General features: G+C 41.7%; 1 protein-coding gene across 1 annotated transcript in view; it reads right to left on the minus strand.

The window, feature by feature from the left end:
- The window catches only part of CLVS2 (clavesin 2), a 61447-nt gene extending 52190 nt beyond the window's left edge, over window positions 1-9257 (minus strand). Inside the window, exon 1 of the mRNA XM_035320637.1 lies at window positions 8041-9257. Coding sequence (XP_035176528.1) covers window positions 8041-8429 — 389 coding nt within the window. The 5' untranslated portion in view covers window positions 8430-9257. The remainder of the gene's footprint in view (window positions 1-8040) is intronic.
- Between the last annotated feature and the right edge of the window lie 12872 nt (window positions 9258-22129).

A 22129-nucleotide genomic window follows, 5' to 3' on the forward strand; every position in this document is an offset into this window, starting at 1 on the left:
TACTGAGCCTTGATTATCTGCAGACCAGTCTACCTACCTGAAACAACACAGGCATGCAAAGGCAGTGGAGGCACCTAATAGAGGTGAGTTCTAAAAATCCCTGTATGATCTATGTTTTGGATAACTGCCAGCACCAGGATTAAAGTGTGCTTACCCTGAGGGAGTGAGGTATACAGCATTGTGTTCAGGGCCAGGGGCTGGGACAGAGTGGCCAACTGCCTTCAAACCCCCTGGTTAGCTCCACAAGGTGGTACAGGTCTCCTAAGTAGTGTTTTTTAAATAAAATTGGTTGGAAATACACCCTGTAAGAGACCTTCCCAGGGGAAAGGTGCCACAGAGAAGGAAATTACGTTAATTGAGTCATTGGGAGAGCTATTTAAAAATGTCCTCATCTGAGGAAGATCTACTTGAACTCATATTTACAGGAAAGACATTAGAAATACTCAAATCATAAAATTAGCTCAACCCCACTTGCCATTTATACCACCCCATTCAAAATACTCATTCTCCAGGAGAGGAGCTCCACAAAGCAGATGGCTGCTGCAAACACTCAACCTCCAGTCCAAGAAGATTCCCAGGTTCCCAATATAGATCTCTAACATCCTCCCTAGGGACTCCAAGAAGACATCACATGCCTTGGATTAATAGCTCTCTGGTAGCATAAGGATGCTAGAAATCCCATGCATATAAGGATGTGTTGATCAGTCCTCTAAGACAATACGTAAAATATTTTATGTATACCTAAGTGATACACATATAGATATATATATGCAAACACATCTATACATAGTAACATTCTTAATTCGTTCAAGACAGTGGAAAAACTGTCAGGTATCAATGAGGCCAGGACTTCAGACACCACAGAGAATAACCAATAGTCACGGGGCTGGGTCTCCACAGATCTGTGCCATATTCAGTACAACTCCTATTTCATGTTTGCTTAGTGTAAGAAATACAGTCCACAGTGCAATGATAATATTGTATATTTACTCACGGGAAAAGACAAAAGGTTGTCCTCTCAGTGAAAACAAGTCCTGAAGAACAAAGATATAGCTAAAAGCAAGCAAGAACATTTTCTACCAAAGGAAGGTACTTGAAGTACTCTTTTAAATCTAAAAAGCCATATTAAGAGAATACAGGGACGTGTCACTAACAAAGAAGCTTCCCCCCTCAAATACCCTTTGTAGCAATTAGTTGGAAATAGGAGCTATCTTTCATTCTGTAATGGACCTCTTCTCTTGGTTTTGACACTTTACTTAAGTACAGAACAGAAAACCAGAGAAGAAAGACAAATCCATTAGTGGATTTTTGAAGCTGCTTTTCCTCTGGACACATGCTGAGACAAACCAGAAAAGTAAACTTGATAAAATAGATGAAACTTAGGTGCTACAGATGGCAAGCTGAATTGCAAGTATCACTTGAACAGTATAAGCAAATGAAATATGATTAAAGAAACTATATTAAAGCTTTCCAACAGCACATAGTTATTTATGTACAGACTCATCTTAAATCCACTTAAATCCACTCCATCTGCATGTTGTCCAACTTTTCACCTCACTGCTACACACTGTTCACATCAGCACCAGGATGTACAGGCTTTACCATAACATGCTTTCAACTCTTGGCTGGCCTTTAGGGAAATGAAAATCCTATGTATACAAAGGTGGGAAAAATTACTTGGTGCAGATATACAAAAAACACTCATCAAGCAAACCTATAGCTACACCATTATCCACAGGTAACCACAAAATAACCCAAATTCCACTGAAATTCTTTACACAGTCCCACACAAACTATCTGCTACAGGCTGTCTCCAGACAAGCAGTGGAAATTTAACCAGTAGGTAGGTGTGAGTGACTGCAGCATTATGCTGGACAAATTATTATTCTGAGCATGGAGAGCTGTTTTTCACAATAGCCATGTTATGTTATTCCTGCATTAGTTATTCTAAATGGGCAATTGTCTCCCCATAATTAACTCTATCCCAGACAAAGCCACAACAGGACTATTTGTCAAAATAATTCTTTTATCAGCTTTCACAGGTGTGTGATGAAATGTATCTCACACCTTCATAGCTAAAAGTTAAACTTCATCTGCTGAAAGCTGATCTTCTAATCCTTCCTGAAGTGTGAGTCCCTGGAAAGCTGAAACACCAGTTCCAGAGACCTGCATTACTCTGCATTTCATAAATTCTATTTCTGCAGAAATAGAGCACCCAGAGCACTATGTAAAAGTTGATGCACAAATTACAGTTTTAAGGTGACACACAAATTACTGGTTTAAGGTGTGCTTATACTTTAATGTTTTGCAGACTACTATCCACTTTTGCAAAAACTGATTTAAGAAGGTAGTATTTTTTTTTCTCAGAAAAGTTTTTCTTTACATAAGAGAGACGACCCTGTCCTTGGGACTGCACTGCTGAAGACTGAAATTATTTTCTGTATAGATACAGAAATATGACTAATGAAAAGAAAAAAGAAAAATCAAAGCGACTGCAGCAGCGCTGTGGGGTAAGCAGTGTGCGCTGGGCAGACCTGCTGTGGTGTGCATCCTGTGGCCGTTTGGGCTGTGCACAAACAAGTACTGGTTTATTTATGCCTAACTGCAGCCACATTCACTTGTTTAAAGATACACAGGATTCACTGTAGCCAGCAAGGTACCACTAATTCACAGGATAATCTAGAACTCATGGTTAATTTAAATGTATTTCATGCTCTCTCTTTATAGAACCATGCTTAATTCAATTGAGAGTTTAGACACCTTTCTTTGCCCAGCTGTTAGTGTGAATAACACAAGCTGGAAATATGTCAACACATACATAATGCACTCATAATGTTCCTTTCCTGTGTGAGCCCCAGCCTGAGCTCAAACGAGGTGGGGACTGGTGTGCAGATACACTCTACTTCTCTCGAAATTTTTCATTCCAGTTGAATTTGAGGCAATGAGTCTGCAAAGGCTTCACAAGTTAATATCCATGCTGACAGAGACTCTTGCAAATGCAAGAGGGTTGCCATTTCTACCACGACGGCAACAGAGCCTACAAGAGTAATGCCTCACTGAGGCTTAGGTGTATCAAGAACAGAACATCTCAAACTACAGAACATCTAACTCTCTTGTAATTTAACAGTGGCAACAATTTACAGAAAACTTCTTTGATTATTTTTTTTATGGTACACAAACAGCATCAAGGTTTTCAAAGGATTTATAGGAAAAACTGCCTGGCAAACACTGCTATCAGTTCTTGGTAGTAGTTCACTATGATCTTTCATCTTTAATTCTTGGTTATGTGGCCTATTCACTCTCACTTTCAAAGGCCACAGTGATTTCCACTATGCTAAGAGAAGACAGAGAGAACACAGGAGGCAGAAATCTCATGTCAAATCCAGCTGTGTCAGCTGTTTTCAATGTTCAGCATTCTTGGTGATAGGTGGCATCCACCATATCTCTGTTTAGGCAGCTTTTGGTCCCAGCCAATTTACATTTAAACTGAATAACAGATTATCTAATTTGGCAAGGTTGTCCTATTGCTTCTGTTGCCACATCCCCACACTACCCCTAGTATCATGAAATTTTAAGTTAATCATAGAATTAAGCCTGAGTAGAATGATTCTGCATCTCAGGATGTAAACTGTTAGTCACATATCTCTTGAAGGTCCCAAACATGTAAGAAAGGCACAACCTGTATTCTAAGATCATCACAGTCAGGGCAAATAAAGCATTTCTGTCAAAGGAGCCCTTGTGCCACTGAGGTTTAAAGGAGAAATTTAGCCAAGTCTCTGGGCCATTATTGCATTTCTAACCTACTGTTCTGGCTTAATATTTTTTAGAATTTTATTGAAAGAGCCCTCAAGATATACACAGGAGTACCTAGAAATGATGCCTCAGATCTCACTGATTCATCAGTCTGGGTATAGACTTGAGTGCTGAGAAGATGGGGGATCAAAAGTGACAGCAGGCCCTTGTTCAGAATAGAAAAGCACCACCAGTGTTATGCAAATGTACAGGGGAAAAAAAAAAAAAAAAAAAAGAGAGAGAGAGAAAGAAAACATGTCAAAGGTTTTACAAGATTTCATCAATCTCTTTGATTCATACTTAATACCATTCATTAATCCTTATGTTAGCCCACAGTTTGAGGGCCACAACCATGGAGAAAGAATCAGCTGAGCTAAGTTTTACACATGCACTGATCATAAAGATCCCTAGCCAAAAACAATCCAAATACACAAGTGAATACGTAGATAAGGATACATGGGAAAAAGCTTGGAAACATAAAACATTCAGCAGGAGAAGCTGCAGAAAGAAATGAGTTTGCACTAGCTAATAAATATTAATTGAAATATATTACTTCCATACAAAAATCTATTCTATTAGCCAGGTATTTTTTTATTGTTAGTATGCTACTACTGTTGGTATCGCTATTTATTTTGTCACACTGCCTCCATCAGAGCTTGAAAAATATATCTGCCAACTCAGCTGGTTAACAGTGAGCTGAGGAACAGAGCAGCCACGTAATAGCTGCAGAATTTAAATTTTCATATAACTGAAGGAAAATTTCTAGCATTGCTGCAAATAAAAGCACATCTTTGAAAGCAAAGCTGTGGACTCTGCCTTTGCTTTAAATTATATGAGGCAACAGCAGATCTAATGGTAATAAGTGCAGTGGATTTCTGTATTTGCTGAGGATGTTGTGAGCTACTGGGTCACTATGACACAGACAAGAATGATGGATTTGTCTTCTGCAGTTTTCTATTGCACTTTCTAGGAAAGCTCTGAGATGATTAATGCAGGGAAAGATTTCAAATAAACAATATCAAAATGGACCGATTTCCATGGGGGAACTTGTGTAGAGATGCCGTGAAGCATACAGACAAGCATATAAGACAACAGATCCTTTGCTACAAGAGCTGAAGTTAATTTTACCATTAACTGAAGAAAAAGCTTCACCAGCTGGACACATTAAAAAAGAGGTGTCTTCAACTGCAAATACATACCTACAAGCCAAATGTAGTTATGAATCAACAGTCTGGAAGCTCATACAGAAAGCTGATTCCTCACGGAGTACTGTCCTGGCAAGAATGCTATCCGTCTTGACTTCCCTAATAGTAGAGGCAGGATGAGTTCAGCAGGGTCCCGTTGAAAAGCTGCTGGGTTACTCCATGCTTCACCTTGCTTCCTTTTTTTTTTCTCTTTTTTCTTTTTTTCCCTTTTTTTTTTTTTTGGTTTGTTTATTTGCTTTAAATACATGTCTGATTTGGTTGTTCAGATGGTGGGACATCTGGTACAGTTTTCAGGCCCCTTCTTTAATTTAATGATTTAACATTGAGTACACAGGCTTGTTTTACCACAGGAATTCTTGCCTCCCACGCTTTTCTTTCTAATTGGAACTACGCAAATCATAGGTTGCTGGTGCTATATAAATCATCTATAGTATGTCTGGAATTCATTTAAATAACAAATTGGAACTTTTTATTTCTAATGGTTACATGCTGGCCATAATAACTTGTACACACATGATAACTTTGGAGGCTTGCTGTGCTCTATTTACTTAGTTTATGAAGCATGTGATGAGGTCCTAACAAAACAAACTTTGAAAAGTAATCCTCCCAGTGATGCTGTCAGAGGAGCGCTGAGGTTCTGATGCTGCAGGACCTCAAGTCAGCTAAGGCATAAGCTTGATACATACTGTGCAGCAACTCCACTATGCTCCCTGCACAGTACCCCCCCCAAGTCCAGTTGTGAACATCACTTAATGGAAGACACTCAATCAATTAGAAAAGAAAGTGGCCTAGCTCTATTCCCAGATCTGCCACTGACTTATTATGTGCCTTGGAGCAAGCCACTCCCCACAGCTGGGCTTCAGTGCTTTCCCCTTTGTCTGCAGGATCTGTGTGAAAGTAAATCCCTCACCCTGGCGGAGAGGCGTGCCTTGGGCGTGCGCTGCTGAAGAGCAGTGGGGACCCTGTTGCAAACACAGCCCTTAGGTACTCGGGTGGACCTCAGTCATTTTGCTATTATAAGATAGAGCAAAAGGACTGCAGAAAGGAATGACAGTTTCTTAGGAAATAGGACTTCCTGAAAAAATCACAATACATTTCCTGTTGTGTCAGCTGGTCAGTTTAAATATCAGCACATCCAAAATTAAGAAGAAAATAAAGCTATTCTTTTCACATGGCAATTATTTTCTGAAATGCAACTTTCTGTCTGAACTCAAGTTCTTGGTGTTCTTTTGACTAGGAAGTATTGGTCTGAAAATGTCATGTAAACTTTTGGGAATTGTTTTCATTATCGAGAAATAAGGGAATAGAGTAGGCCATGCTACCTGTAACAAGGGAACACCTTCATGGTAGAAGCATGATTTAATAAACAGCCTAAACATTCACTTCTTTTCTAATTCTTCCTTTGGGGATTTTAAGACTTTTTGGAGTTTGTTTGTTTGTTTGTTTTAAACAAAAAATTGACCTGGTCTTTATGGGGAAAATAATACAGTGAAGCCACTCAATCCTTAGCTATACCACTCCTGTTTATCATTGTTTCTTCAGCTCCATTTGCCAGAAAACCAAAGCAGGGAAAGGACACTGGCCCCAGCTCTGCCTATCTGCTTGCACACTTTTTAGTTGTCATTGTGGTTGTGAGCACAACTTTGATTTGTGCTGGACAGCACCTTCCTGGTCCCTGGGAACAATTCAAGGACTGGCAAGGGCCAGGGAACTTTCCCAGTCAGCAGTGTGGATGTGGCCACCGTCTGGAGAGGAGGAAAGACATGGTGGTCCCCCAGGCAGAGACATCCCTAGCTGGAGAACCCACTGGTGCCAAGAGCAGAGTGATCGCTCCCCACAATGGCCATCAACACAGCCTGCAAGAGGACAGCTACCATAAACTCTTTGAGGGCAGGCTCAGGCATGACAATACCCAAAAATGTGGCCTTTCTATCCACATTGCTAGATGTTTGTGTTCTCCCCATCTCAGATTAGGTGAGCTTGGGTTATCTGCACTGAGCGGTCAACCCTGTCAGTGCCCTGCTCATGTTGACTGTACAGTGGGTGAAGGCAACTAGCAAGATTTTAAGTTCTCACACTATGAAGTACTGTAGATCTTACACCTGCTCCCAGCTGAGAACCTAGAGAAGCCTAGAGATGCAGTGCTCAAAGGTTTTAAAGAGTCCGCTCTTTATGGACTCATTCATTTACATGTGCTGAAATCACGCTATTTTGGTGACTGCAATTTTAAACTGCAGGAGAAAATGGGCATGGCACCTGATAGTCACATATTATCAAGCCAACTGCTAAAAGAAAGGGCCTTGCTGATAGACAGCTTTTGGGTCAGTTTGCTAAGTCATCTTCATTCTAGAGCAGTCCCCAAAAGGATCAGACATTGTTCTGGGAACTGCATTAGCCTCCTTCAAACTGCTACCAAAGCTTTGTGTGCTTGGAACACATTGTGCAGGGGATTAAAGCAGTGTGAGTGGGGAAAATAAGTGGTTGCTGTAACGCCCATCCTGGTGTTTCCAGGTGGCTCAGAAAGAGCTTTCTTTAGCTGAGGGAAAGGACTTAGAGCTTCAGCTTCCTGCACAAGCAAACTTTGCAGCTCAAGAACCATGATGAATACTCCTGATTTGCAAACAGCATCTACCCCACTTTATCCTACTGTACCTGGACAGCTCTGTGTTTGCTGAAGCAGAAAGACCAGCACAGGGAACACAGCCAGCCTTTGTCAGAAGGCTAAGCACATCATCTCCCATGCCAGCTCACTTGGACTAAGGGCAGGCAGGCACATATAAACCTCAAATCACCCTGCTGAGAAGAGCACCTGAGCACTTCCCACATCCCTCCCGAAATGCAGCATGAGAAGGATGAAAATGCCCTAAGCCACAAGATACATCTTTCTTATCTCCCTGTTCCTTCCAGGTTGGTACCCAGCCCCCGCGGGCAGAGCCGGGTGTGTCCCCACTGCCCACCCACCTCCCTCTGCTCTGGCGCAGCCTTTCCTACGCATCCCCCGGGGGACGAAGGGGTTAAGGTAGGCGGGTGGCTCCGCGTTTACCTGCTCTGGTCCCAGTTGGCAGCAAAAAGGACGAGGATTTTCCTGCCGTAGTGGTCCAGGTTGGCCAGCCCGCCGGGGAAGCCGTCCTTCAACGCCTGCTTGATGCCCGGGTCTGTGGCCTTGAAGCTCTTGAACATGTCCAGGTTCTGCTGGCGATATTCAAAGTACTGGGCCAGGAGGCGAAACGCCTCGAAGTGCTGAAACTTCCTGGCCCGCAGGAACCGCAGGATGAAGGCATCGTCGGTGCGGAGGAAGCCGATGTCCGGCCGGGTGATGACCATGTCCCGCACCTCCTGGATGTCCTGGTGCAAGGTGTCGGGGTTCTCGTTCAGCTCTAGCCGGGCTTTCTCCAGGGTCTCGGGGGAGAGACCTGCCTGCAAATGAGTCATGGCGCTGCCCTCCTCCACCTCCTCCTCCTCCTCCCCGCTTCTGCTGCCTGCGCTCCGCAGCCTCCCGTCCTCCGGCCCCGAGGCGAGCAGGCTCCGCTCCCCGCTCCGCCGGGCCTCGCCCCGCCGCTCCCCGGCCCGCTCCGGCCGCCCAGAAGTCGCGGCGGCTGCCGGCAGCCGGGTCCCGGGGGGCTGGCTCCCCCCGCCGGCACCGCGACGCCCCCGGGATGCTGGCGAAGCCGCGTTATCTCGCCGGCATAGCGCCCTCCCCGCGGCGGGAGCCGGCGGCCCGCAGCATCCCTGGGGCCAGTCCGCAGAGGCGCCGACACCCGCCGGGGACGGGGCTGCGGGCTGCCTTCTGCCTCCCGCCCCCTCCGGGGACGGGGATGGGGACGGGAACGGTGCCGCTAGGCAGGGCGAGGGGAGCCCCGGGGTGCTCCCCCGGCCCGGGGCTGGCAGGGGGGCTGCCCTCCCCGCAGCAGCACCATTTACGGGAGATCGGCGTTTCCGAAAGATTGAAAAAAAAAAAAAAAAAAAAAAAAAGCCCAAAAAATAAATAAAAGGAGGAGGAGGCGGCGAGCCGATCCGCAGGTACTTTGCCGGTACCGGTGCCGAGGAGCCTCCCGCTCGCCGGCAAGACGAGCGGAGCCTCGGCCTTGAGGATGCTCGTCCCCCCTCCTGCGCCCTCCTCCGCTCCACGCCCCGGCTCCCAGATGGCACCAGCCGGCGCGGGGCGGCACAGCCCCGCCTTGCACACACACACGCGCACACACACGGACGGACGGGCAGACAGACAGACAGACAGACAGACAGACGGAGACACCACCCGCGGGGGCTCAGCCCGTGGCCGCGGAGGGGGCCGGAGGGGAGGAGGTCCGGGAGCTGCGCGGAGCTTGCGCGGAAGCCGCGCGCAACAAGATGGTGGCGGCGCGGCGCGCAAGGGCGCGGAGCACCCGGGGAGACCGAGGGCCCCAGTAAAGCTCGGCGCCCCTGAGAGATGTCCTTCGTCGAGAGGAGCCGCGTCTTCCAGCCCTCTCTTCGTGAGGATGTGAGCCTGGGTTTAAAATAGAGCAACCCCTCTATTTTTTGCCTCGTGTCGGAGGCTGTGTGACTTAAATTTGCAAGGTGTTGCAACGGGCAAAAATATCCTGCTTTTTGAGCAGCAGTGAAGAAAGATGCTTTTTTTTCACGCAGGAAAGTTTGCTCTTGCAGTCTGATTTCAGGAAAAGTTCCCACTGAAGAGCATCTGACCTTTGTCCGAGGGACTGGACCTTCCCGATGCAAATGTGCCTGAAAATCTAGCTTACACCAAAGGCAGGGGAACCACAGGGAAGCCTACAACCTGTACCTCCTCCTCCTTCCTATAGGAAGCGCAGCTCTTTGATACTGCATTCGGCTTCTTTCCCGAGATGACATAGCTGAAGCACACAGGCTGAATTATTGAAAAGGCATCGAGGTCACTGATCCTTACAGAGAGTATATACAGGAATCACACCAGTGGGAAGCATAGTCCGTGTTCTAAGACAAATAAAGATACTCATAAGAGCATTTAAATGATACCCTGTATTTTCTGCAGACCTTCATCAGATGACAAAGATCACCTCGGCAGCAGGTGGGAGTCCTCAGTCATGAGCACATGCTCAGTGTGTGGCCATGCAGTGAGCAGTAGTTGTCAGGTGGCAAAATCATCTTTTCAGGGACTTGAGGGAGGTTTGTTTTTACAGGGTTTTGTAAGTATTAAACAGTTCTTCAGCAGATCTCTTTGTTTGTGTCAAGTCAAGTTTTCCCTATTTCCTCATAGCAGCCTGATCTCAAAATATCTGCAACATGGACAGATGGGAGGGCAGACAGGAACACCAGCTCTTACTCAGCTGGGTACCAAATTTCCAGTGGCATGGCCTAAAGCAAAAGTGTTGGCAGGACCAGTTTGTGAGTGCCCAGTCATCATGGCCCAGATTTATTTCATGTAAATTGCACCAAGTACTTTGAGATGCCTTATTAGAGAGGATTATGTACGGTCTAGCTGAGGGCTTAATCACTCTAAAAATTCTTATATTTCTTTGCTAAATGCTTGTAAAGTATCTTCCTTACACAGATGTGATTCATCTGGGTTGATAACCTTTTCTTAGAGCAGTTATTGCTCTTGCTCCAGAAATTGTTCGTGACTACTTTTCTTTCTTTCTTTCTTTCTTTTTTTTTTTTTTTTAGTGCCATTTTTTATCATCACTAAATCTTCCTTTTCATTTGCCCGTGCTATCTAGCTATATATTATTTATATATTTTTCAGGAGAGACCCTTTGAGAATAGTTGTTTCCCTCACCCATAGGGAAACACCAGCCAGACTTTTACTGTCATTTCCACTGCAACCACGTTAATAGACAAGTAGGTCAAGTGACAAGTGCCTCAAATTCACTCGGTGCAAGGTGAGCTGCAGACTTTCATAGACTTTCCCCAAAAATGTTCATGATATATCTTATGACTTCCAGTAACACATTCTTAATTTCCTTTATTTTTCTTTTACAAATTGAAATGTGCATATAAGAGCTTTCTCATGTGTTCCAGTGCATAGATGCACTGAATAAGGCAAAAACAGAGCTGGCCAAAATTAAAATATTAACAATTTTGAAACTACAAAAAAGGCTAATTCTAAATATTTTTTATTATTATTACTATTTGATTTATAAACTACATGTAATTTTACCTGAAAACTTTAATGTGGTATTATTCTATTTTTTCATTTTCCCTCTTGACAAAATTTAATCCATTCCCTCTCTTTTCACCCTTTCTTGAATTTAAATAATAATAATAACAAAAATATCATAGGAAAGGGTGTGAAGGAAGAGGATTTAAAAAAAATTGGAAGCCAAATTAATCTCATTTTAAATATATATATATATATAAGCTTCCTTTCCAAAGCAAGGTTCAGTCTACATGAAAATTGATTTAATAATTTAAAGATTTCTAGCCAGTACTTTGCCAAATTAAAATTAAATTCACAAAATATTAACAGCATTTCAAGAAAATCATTTTGCCATGAACTGTTGAATCTTAGACCAAAATGTCCTCATCATTAAGAAAAGTGTTTACACAGCTCTTTCCTGACCTGAGTAGACTTAGAAGGATCTCAGTAAGAAAAGTGGAGGCAGCAGGGCAGCCTGAAGATAGAGTAAGTCAAAGAACAATATGGTCATGTTCTACCTGAGCCACAGATGGAGCATATTAAGATAATAACATTTAAAAATAGTTTGAAAACTTGTGTATAGTATAAGCATGTGAAAGATTTGTTTTAGGTATGAATAACATGGTAAAAGCAATAAAAATGTTTTTGTCATCTGCAAAAAGAGTTACCAAAGCATTTAAAAAATATAATGAAGAAATATGTGTTTTCCAACATGTCATCCTACCTAAGTCATGAGGGAAAAAAATGGAGCTGCTAATCAGGTTAGATGCAACATACTGACTGATGTCACAATGTAATTTATTTATTGTGCACATGCATTTTTCCCGTTATGAAACAGTAGGGGTGTCTGACTAAATCATTTATGTAAATCTAGGCATCTTTTCACTTGCACTTACAAACTATTATTTTTCCTTGATGTTTTTATAGTCATTTTTGCCTGAACTCCATACAATTAAAATCTGAGAGACTTGCAAGCACTACAGTTAATTACCTGGTTTGGAAGAAAAATAAAACACAAGTAAGGCACAAAGATGTCTGTGTAGATGTTATCAGGATGCTAATTCCCATTCAGTATGAAATTATTTAAAATCAGTAATAGACCAGGGTATTATGGAACAAAACTGGAATACAATAACAAAACTAAACAAAATAAATACTGGATGGTGGATAAGGAAAAAATGCATTAATACAAGTCTTCATATCTTATTTTCTGTGGAATGGGGCAAAAACAGGACAGCTCTTGCTTGTTGTCTTTGACTACGTTTATATTGTGCCAAGCATCCTGCTCTGGGTTCAGGACAGCTGTGGATATAAGATCAAAGTTCCAAGAGGGTTTGTCTCATCTCCCTATGATATAGCTATAGAGATGAATAATATGTTTGAAAGGATATAAAACCAGGAACACATGCTTGCATCCATTCCTCTTCATCAAAGTATTCATGTAGGTGTATGTAGTTAAGTATGTCATTGAAGATTTTGAAAAGGGTTAAATATAACTTCACACTTAAATGACAACTTGATCAAAAGCAGCTAAATTCAAAGACCAGGTCCCATTTTCAGAAATGATTTAGAAACTTCATTCAAACATTTTAAGAGCATAAGAACAGCTGTAGGGGGGGGCAGAACAAGCATCTTCATGCCTCTACAATGGCTTAACACTGTGGCCTAAGGAACTGTATCAGAGAAAGTGTTAGTCTCCCAAACTCCTGAGGTACTATCTTCAATGTGAGATTATCTTTGAAGTCAGTCATTAAAGTTCCCATATGAAAACTGAGATTTAGCAACTAATGTCATGCATGCTTTTGTTTCACTCTTAGTGTACAGTAAAACATATTAGTTTAAACCTCAGTGAAAGCCATGCTACATGTAGGATTCACCTTAGATGTTACTCTGTAACTAGGCGAGTTATGGGAATGCAGCCACGTGCCTTTAATTAAGCATATATGTAGAAAGGATCAAGATGCTTGACCTATGAAGTCGCATTATAACAGAAGAAAAGAGAACTTCTACAACTGAGCTCTGCTGGAAATCTGTCTGCAAATTCAAAATGCTATCCAGTTGAAAAATTGGTTTCAGAAAACAAACTTATCATCTATGTCTTTTATTCATCATCATAGGTTCCTAACAATGTAAGGATAAATAGTCCTACAGTAGACAAGGGATAGCATTAAACCTTAATCAGAGAAATATTTCAGTATGACAAGCCTACTGCAGAATCATAAAAGATAGAACTGGAAGGGATTTTAAGAGATTGCCTAGTTTATCTGTCCCCCATCCTGATGGATGTTTGTCTGAATGGTGTTTAAAAACTTCCAGCAGTAGATACTCCACAGCTTCACTAGACAGCCTGTCCCAGAGCTTCAGTATCCATGCAGTACATTTTTTCCCAATATCTAGCCTGTCTTTCACTTGTTGCAATATAGCCCACTGCTTTTTATCTCATCTACTATAGACTGACAGAGTGGTTTATTTTGCAGCTACATTTTCTTTATTCGGAGATTGCTACAAAGTCCCAGGTAAAATATCTCTTTTTTATTATTATTATTATTATTATTTTTTTTTTTTTCTGGCTGCAAAACCTCTGTACTTGCAATTTATGTCATTTTAAATACTTGAGATGTACAACAGTAAGAAGGGATGAGTGTGAGCATGCTGGGGAAAATACTTTGCTGGGATTTCCTCTTCTTTCTATTTGCCATGCCATTTTTACTACTGGAATAGACAGTCTTCCAGAGGTGCAATTCTAGATTGAAAATCTAGACTGAAAACCTGCTATTTAGAAAAATCAGTATCCCACAAACAGGTGATAGACAAAAGTAAAAGTTTGTGTATGTGCCACCACAAAATATCTTAATATCTGTACTGATCTGGAAAAAAAATAGGTAACTGTAGGACTCTTTATCAAGCAAGCCTGAATATTAATTTACTGTAAGTAAAAAGGTATCCAGAAATGTAATGAAGTTCATTGTTAAATTAATACTACATTAACTGAAAGCAAAGCGGTCAGACATATTTCATTGCTATAAAAATTTGCATATCAGAGATATGTGAGAAATAAAAGATAATGAATTCATAACTGAGCCAATAGTTTCAGTAAGCTTAGTCAAATGATGAGTTAGGACATTAAACACTCCAAAATTTAGGTACAGAATTAATACAGAATGTTGAAGATTGCTAAGTTTGGAATAAATGCTCATTTTATTAAAAATGGATGAATGTAGTCATAGAATAAAATTATTCATTAAATCATTTTTATGGAAGCATGAGAAAGATATATAAGTCTGAAAAGCTACAGATAATGGTCTTTGCCTTGGCTTTCTTGAAGTCAATATCCAATCTTGCATACCTAAGTAGAAGGTGATCAGTTTTGTCCTTGAATATATACCAACACATGCACCAGGTGGATGAAAACCACCTTTGGATGCAATGTAGAATGAAGAATCTCAACTGTTTTATGCTACTGATTACCTATGCTAGAGTATCTACCAAATTCACTGCATTGGAAACCAGGTAACACTTGGTTTGGCTGCACAAAATTAAGGTGTTTCTGAATTCAGTAAACCTCATTCTGTTCATGGCTCAGGAAGCTGAGCACTGTCCAAACTAAGATTCTTCAAATACTAGTGGGAGAGATGCTGGTGGAATTCACAGCCATAAAGGTACTTCCAGAACCCTTTTGCCTAATGGGGACATGTTTTCATCTTTTTAATAGTGATTTTGGGGAACCTCATTAGGTCTGGCTGTAAAATCTCTCGGTAGATTTGCTTTTGGAGTAAATTGTGCGTTTCACCTGACTGGGCAGACTGAAGTGATTTGTTTTCATAAAGAATGATCTTCTGCTGATGAAAATCCAGCCTTTGCAGAGTTTTCCGTGGCTTATTACTCTCCCTGATTCACTTTTCTGTTTGTGCGTCTGTCTAACTATATACTATGTTTAGAGCTCATTTTCTACCAAGCAAGTAAACATTTCCTATTTGAACTATTATACCCTGTTCTCAAGCTCTCATTTTCTCATATCTCTTTACAATATTTTTTAACTCCTACTTTGTCCACATGGTTGGTTAACTCTATACTTCCTTACTGGAAATCTATTTTACTGGTTGGGTGATATGGATGCCAGCTGGTGTGCATAGCATCACCACTATGATATAGCACTTTGTAACACATCATGTCTCTTGATAAGACGCACAGGAATTTTTCATTTTAATATAGCTTCTTCTTTAGAACAATTTCCCAATGATATGTGATTTCATTACCAGTTGCATAAATAGTTCTTAGTATAGTATTATTTTCAATGTTCTCTAGGCAAGCCTAACTCAAATCATGCCCACAGCAATAACAGTATCACAGAATCACAGAATATCCCAAGTTGGAAGGAACCCATAACGATCATCTAGTCCAACTCCTGGCACTGCACAGGTCTACCCAAAAGTTTAGACCATGTGACTAAGTGCACAGTCCAATCTCTTCTTCAGTTCTGACAGGCTCGGTGAAGTGACTACTTCACTGGGGAGCCTATTCCAGTATGCAACCACCCTCTCGGTGAAGAACATCCTCCTGACATCCAGTCTAAACTTCCCCTGCCTCAGCTTAACCCCATTCCTGCAGGTCATATCACTGGTGTTTACAGAGTTTACTGGTGTCACCTGTCTCTCCACTCCCCCTCACGAGAAAGTTGTAGACCGCGATGAGGTCCCCCCTCAGCCTCCTCTTCTCCAGGCTGAACAGGCCCAGTGACCTCAGCCACTCCTCAAATGTCTTCTCCTCCAGGCCCTTCACCATCTTCGTTGCCCTACATGTGACTACACCCTACATGAGACTACGTCACCCTACATGTGACTACGTCGCCCAGTACATGTGACTCTGTCAGTTACGAGCTGGATGCAGCTTCTGCTATTAATTATCTAGTATCACCACACTACTTCTTGTAGTGTTTAGTTCCCTCATGTAGACACAATAAAAAGTCTTTCAATGTTGACTTGGTTACATCCACTGATCAGCACTTAGTAAAATCTATAGGTGAATTCTTCATGAACATTCATGTCACCTTCCACACATGGCAGGCATAAAACCACATGTTCTCTGTAAAAGTTTATCATTTTCATCTACCATAACAATTTGGTACTTTCCAGAAATTTTCTCAGATACATCCATTCTAAACCAATAAGTCAGAATTTATATCATTTTGAATGACTGAGGTTGTGAATTTGGCTTGATTCTACCAGCCACTTTGAAATATCAGAAATCATCTGAAAGCAAAGCAGTTGAATAAAGCTGAGGTCAGCCTGTTATCCTAAGGCAGCACATTCAGCTTGTTCAGCAAAATGCACTGGTACTCCATCACAGTACAAGCACTTATGTAGCAAAGTAAAGTATACTAACATGAACTGTGCTTGATGATATAACAATTTCATTAGGATTTTCCAGTTTACTTTCTTTCTTTGAAAACTTGGGACATCATCCCTATATTTCATGATATTCTGAGAATATTATGAAACATGAAGAAGCTTGTTGCCTCTCAGTTTTGCCTCTAGTCTTTTTTTTTTTTTTTTTTTCAATTAAAAAATTCAGGCTGTTTGAGAGCTTCATCTATTTACTCAGTCAAAAACAGAGTGCACTCAAAAGATACCGAGTAGCAAAACTGTTTTCTGCTGTAACTTGATTCAAAATAAATGGAGCCATTGAAAATTATTAAACCAAAAGGAGAAGAGAGGTGGCTTTGTTTTCTAAACTTACACACCAAAAGCTTGTTTTCACAACCTCTTGCAGATGGTAACTAGCAGGCAACTGAAGTTCATCTTTCTTTGAGAGCAATGATGGAAACAGCTTAACACTACCAGAGGTTAACACTATCAAATGTTGATACGCTGGTCAAGGAGGATCAGGTTATCAATCATTTAAGCAAACTTGACACCCACAAATCCATGGGCCCCAATGGGATACGCCTATGAGTGCTAAGAGAGCTGGCGGATGTTATTGCTAGTCCTCTCCATCATCTCAGTAAGGTGACAGAGAACACAAGAGGTGCCTGAGGACTGGAAGAAAGCTAATGTCACTCCAGTCTTCAAAAAGGGCAAGAAGGAAGACCCAGGAAACCACAGACCAGTCAGATTCATCTCCATCCCTGGAAAGGTGATAGAACAGCTCATCCTGGAGGTCATCTCCAAGCACATGGAGGCTAAGAAGGTGATCAGGAGTAATCAGCATGGATTCACCCAGGGAAAATCATGGTTAACCAATCTGATAGCTTTCTATGATGGGATGACTGTCTGGGTAAATGAGGAGAGAGCGGTGGATGTTGTCTACCTTGACTTCAGCAAGGCTTTTGACACTGTTTCTCATAACATCCTCATAGGTAGGCTCAGGAAGTGTGAATTAGATGTGTGGACAGTGAGGTGGATTGTGAACTGGCTGAATGGCAGAGCTTAGTGTTGTGATCAGCAGTGCAGTTTAGTTGGAGGCCTGTAGCTAGCAGTGACTGACCCTCAGGGGTCAGTAATGGCTCCAGTCCTGTTCAATTTATTCATCAATGACCTGGATGAAGAGACAGACTACACCCTCAACAAATTTGCTGATGACATGAACTGGGAGAGTGGCTGTTACTCCAGAGGGCCGTGCTGCCATTCAGAGGGACCTGAACAGGGCAGAGAGTTGGATGGAGAGGAACCTCATGACGTTCAACAAAGGCAAGTGCAGGATCCTTCATCTAGGGAGGAATAACCCCATACACCAGTACAGGTGGTGGCTGACCTGCTGGAAGGCAACTTTGTGGAGAAGGACGTGGGTGTCCTGGTGGACAGCAGGCTGACCATGAGCCAGCAATGTGCCCTTGTGGCCAAGAAGGCCAATGGTATCCTAGGGTGCATCAGGAAGAGTGCTGCCAGAAGGTCGAGAGAGGTGATCCTCCCCCTCTTCTCAACACTGGTGAGGCCACTCCTGGAGTTTTGTGTCCAGCTCTGAGCTCCCCAATACAAGAGAGACATGGAGCTCCTGGAGTGAGTCCAGCGGAGAGCTACAAAGATGATGAGGGGACTGGATCACCTGTCGTATGAGAAGAGGCTCGGAGAGCCAGGCCTGTTAAGCTTGGAGAAGAGAAGGCTGAGAGGGGATCTTATCAAGGCGTACAAATATCTGAAGGGAGGGTGTCAAGAGGATGGGGCCAGTGACAGGATAAGAGGCAACAGGTACAAAATGAAACACATGAAGTTACAGCTGAATATGAGAAGACACTTCTCTACTGTGAGGGTGACAGAGCCCTGAAACAGGTTGCCCAGAGAGGTTGTGGAGTCTCCTTCTCTGGAGATATTCAAAACCAGCATGGATGTAATCCTGTGCTGTGTGCTCTAGATGACCCTGCTTGGTGTGTGTGTGTGTGGGGGGGGGGGGGGTTATGATCTCCAGAGGTCCTTTCCATCCTTAACCATTAATTCTGTGATTCTGTGATTTGTTTTTTGAAATGAAGTTAATTCTGCCACTGCTGCAGGTGATTTGATTTTATCACATTGAAAATACTAATTTTAACTTGCATTCAGTCACTTAGGTTCAATACAGCTGCCAAACCAGATGCATTTAGAGTCATTTGAGATGCCTTCAGTAATCACACCTGGCCTTCAGTTGCTGCTCCAGAAGGTATGGGTCATAGAATCATAGAACAGCTTGGGTTAAGGAAAATCTAGTTCCACCACCACCCTCCCTGGGCAGGAACAGCACCCACTAGATCAGGTTGCCCAGGGCCTTGTCCAAGCTGGTCTTGAACACTTCAAGGGATGGGGCATACAGGACTTGTACAACTTCACAACTTCATGTGTTCCACCTGCCAGCCCTGTGTTGATGCTATAGGTATCTCGGGAAATCTCACATGGTGCTGGACACCTGTCTTTTGAAAGCCAAATTGAGTCCTATTAAATAGCAACAGCATAGGGACTTTCAGTACAGGTTAAACATTTATCTGTCTTTCAGTTGTTAGAACGTTTGCGGAGCTACGATGTGTTTAGAGGCAAAAAGGACACCTACACTTGATCTGTTAATTACATAGGCAAGCAACAGCTTTTAGTTTTGCCTATTTAAGTATTAGATCCCTTTATCACTAAAGGAAGGAAAGGAGTGCAAACTAAGATGGCTACTGAATGCTTTTCACAAACATTCCTGAGATCTTTCCCAGCACTGTTTGATTCACACCAAATACCAACCAGCAAAGAATCATGGGTCTTATGTCTAAACTTCCTTCACAAAGACATTGCAGAGAAGATGGGCGAGCAAAGGAGAAGAGGTGAGGCACACACTGAGACACACAGCAATGCTGATAGCAGCAAAGGGAATCCTGCATGTTGCACTTAGACTATTCAAGTAGAAACTCCAGCATCTGCTGTGAGTTGTTCTCGGTAGACAACTGGGCAGAAGAGATGCACTTTCAAACGGATGAAAATACCAGAAGACTGAGCATACTCTGTGCTAAAGAGAAGAAATTGTGAGCTCATGTCCCTGTCGACAAATCATAAATGCAGGGGAAAAAAATAATGGAATAATGAGGTAACACCCTGGTGTGGCCAGGGCTCAGTAGGTCTTGCTCTCACCAGTCCTATTTACAGTAGCGATAGTGGGGCATGTGGGCCTTGGTGACCCTTCACACTGGGAAGGTATGTTCCTAAGTTCTCCTTCAGTCTGGCCAAGTTTACCAGCTGAGCCCAGAAAGGCCCTGTAGCTCCTGTAAACGAAAATAACACATACACTGTGTTCAACCAGTCTCTTTTACAGAAAAAGCCCCCCAAAGTCCCTTTCCACCTGTAAAGATCTTTTGAAAACAGACATTCCCTTCTGGCCTTTAGCTCTCAGCATCTGTCAGTGAATTATCTTATTGAGGTGATTGCCTTAAAACCTAAACAAGCTTACATGTTTCTACACACAGTTCAAGGAAAAATGTCATGCAGACATGAAGTCTTGATCCACAAAGTCAGGGGAGTTTTCATATTGCCCTTGAGAAGTAAGGGAACTCAGTTCTCCAGCTTCTACAAGTAACAAAGAATACTTCTTGCAACAAAGGTCAACATAGACTAACACAGCAGTCCCTCTGACCTTAAAAATGTATATGAATCTGTAAAGCTTAATGTCTGTGAAAAGGTTAACTGCCTCACTGTTAATAGTGAAATAAAAGGAAGCAATGACATACCACAGTGCTGACTAAGGAACCCCCTGCCAATGAATTACTAAAATTCAGAGACAGGCAAAACCTACATGATCAGATGAAACAGATTATGTAGGTCTGACCACTTTGTCAGAAATCCATAGAAAATGACGCTGAATTTATGGAAAATACATTTGATGAAGGAGCTGCTGTATTTCTACAGGTTCTCCACCGTTCAGCATAAATGCTTTTCAAAATCAGAGGTATCTTGCAAAAAGGCACCCTTTGTTACTGGACAGAAGTTATTAGATATTATTAGATATTATTATTAGAAGTGTTAAGTAAATCTTTGAAAACTAAGTAAATCTAGGTCCAAATGCCATGAGGTTTTAAACTATTAGGACTGCACAAAATGAGTCCAGAAAATACCTGAGTCTGTTGCAGGAGAACTTTACAGAGTGAATTCTGAAAGTGTATTTTGCTTTAACACTTCCTCTGACTTTTACCGTATGGTTTCATAGTCCATGAGATAGAAGTAAATTTTAATTCAGCAGAAAAGCATTCAGCTTTTTAACTGCCACAAATGTCAATGAGAATCTTTTGGCTAAAACTCTTCCCACTAATCTGAAAGTTTACATTTAAAAGTCAAAGTGATATCATGGCATTTGAAGACAATGAAAAAATTCTCAGGGCACTATTTATTCAGCCACTGAAAATCTAGTTGTAGAGCCTCAGAAGTCCTCCCAGTTACATTTATTATCATTTATGAAGAACAGAAAACTACACTGGCTGTTAAAATAGAAAGAATCCAGCCAGACTCTCTTGCAGTTTACCCTGGAAATAACCACAAAATCAAACTGAGGAGAAAAAAAAAAAAAAAAAAAAAAAAAAAAGATTCAGGACTAAGGTTCTAATCTTCGGTGAGATAAAGGTGTGGTTTGCACCAGTTCCTGCCCTCTAAGTTTGTTTCTACCATGGAGCAATGGTAATATATATGTTATATATATATATATATGCATATAAAAGAAAGGAGAGAAGAAATACAATGATTTTGCACACATACAAGTGAAAAATAAAAATTAAATTAAATTAAATTTAAAAAAAAAAAAAAAAGAAAATGTGGACACCTTTCTTTTTTATTTTTTTGTCAAAAGTATTAGCTGATCCTCCAAAACAGTCTGAGAAACACTGTTGTAGAGTCAAGCGTGACCCAAAAAACTTCTTACTCTCAGGAGCTGAATGTCTCTTTTAACTCAGAACTCTATGGCCACTTATCGGGTTCTGAAGGATTTTTGAAAATTGGCCTCAGAAGAATTGTGAAAGAGTAATTGTTTGCTCTCTGAGAAACAGTTATTTTATGACAGGTAGCTCCCATGTCATGTCATTCAATTCACAACAGCAATCCTATCACTAGGTGGCTGGTCCAAAAGGACTGGAACAAGAAACATGATAGCATATTTTCTAATACTTTTTTGTGACACTCTCCTACAGAGTCTGTCCAGTTACAGATTTAATGCTCTTTTCTTCATATATTTGCTGCATTTTTTTTTTTTTGTCTTTCACAACCCTTATGAAAGTTACAAAAATATAACTTGCTTAAAGAGACTTTACCAACATCTGTATTGTATGGCCAGCTGCCATATTAAAAATGGAAACATTTCCTGAATAATCAAGAAAGAAAAGTAGATAAATGGATTTTCTTCTGCTTGTCAGGAACATACCACTCAACACCAGGCACTGAATGGAAGAGATACCACTGCTTAGTAAGTCATGGTAATTCAACAGCTGACCTAAAAGGCTGTTGGACTGTGAACAATAGGTATCTGCTAAGGATTTCTTACTGCTCCTGATTATATACCAAATCCTTGCTTAGAAAAAGTCACAAACGTTCAGCAGGATCAA

This window comes from Oxyura jamaicensis, chromosome 3, assembly GCF_011077185.1.
Source record: "Oxyura jamaicensis isolate SHBP4307 breed ruddy duck chromosome 3, BPBGC_Ojam_1.0, whole genome shotgun sequence".
NCBI lineage: Eukaryota > Metazoa > Chordata > Aves > Anseriformes > Anatidae > Oxyura > Oxyura jamaicensis.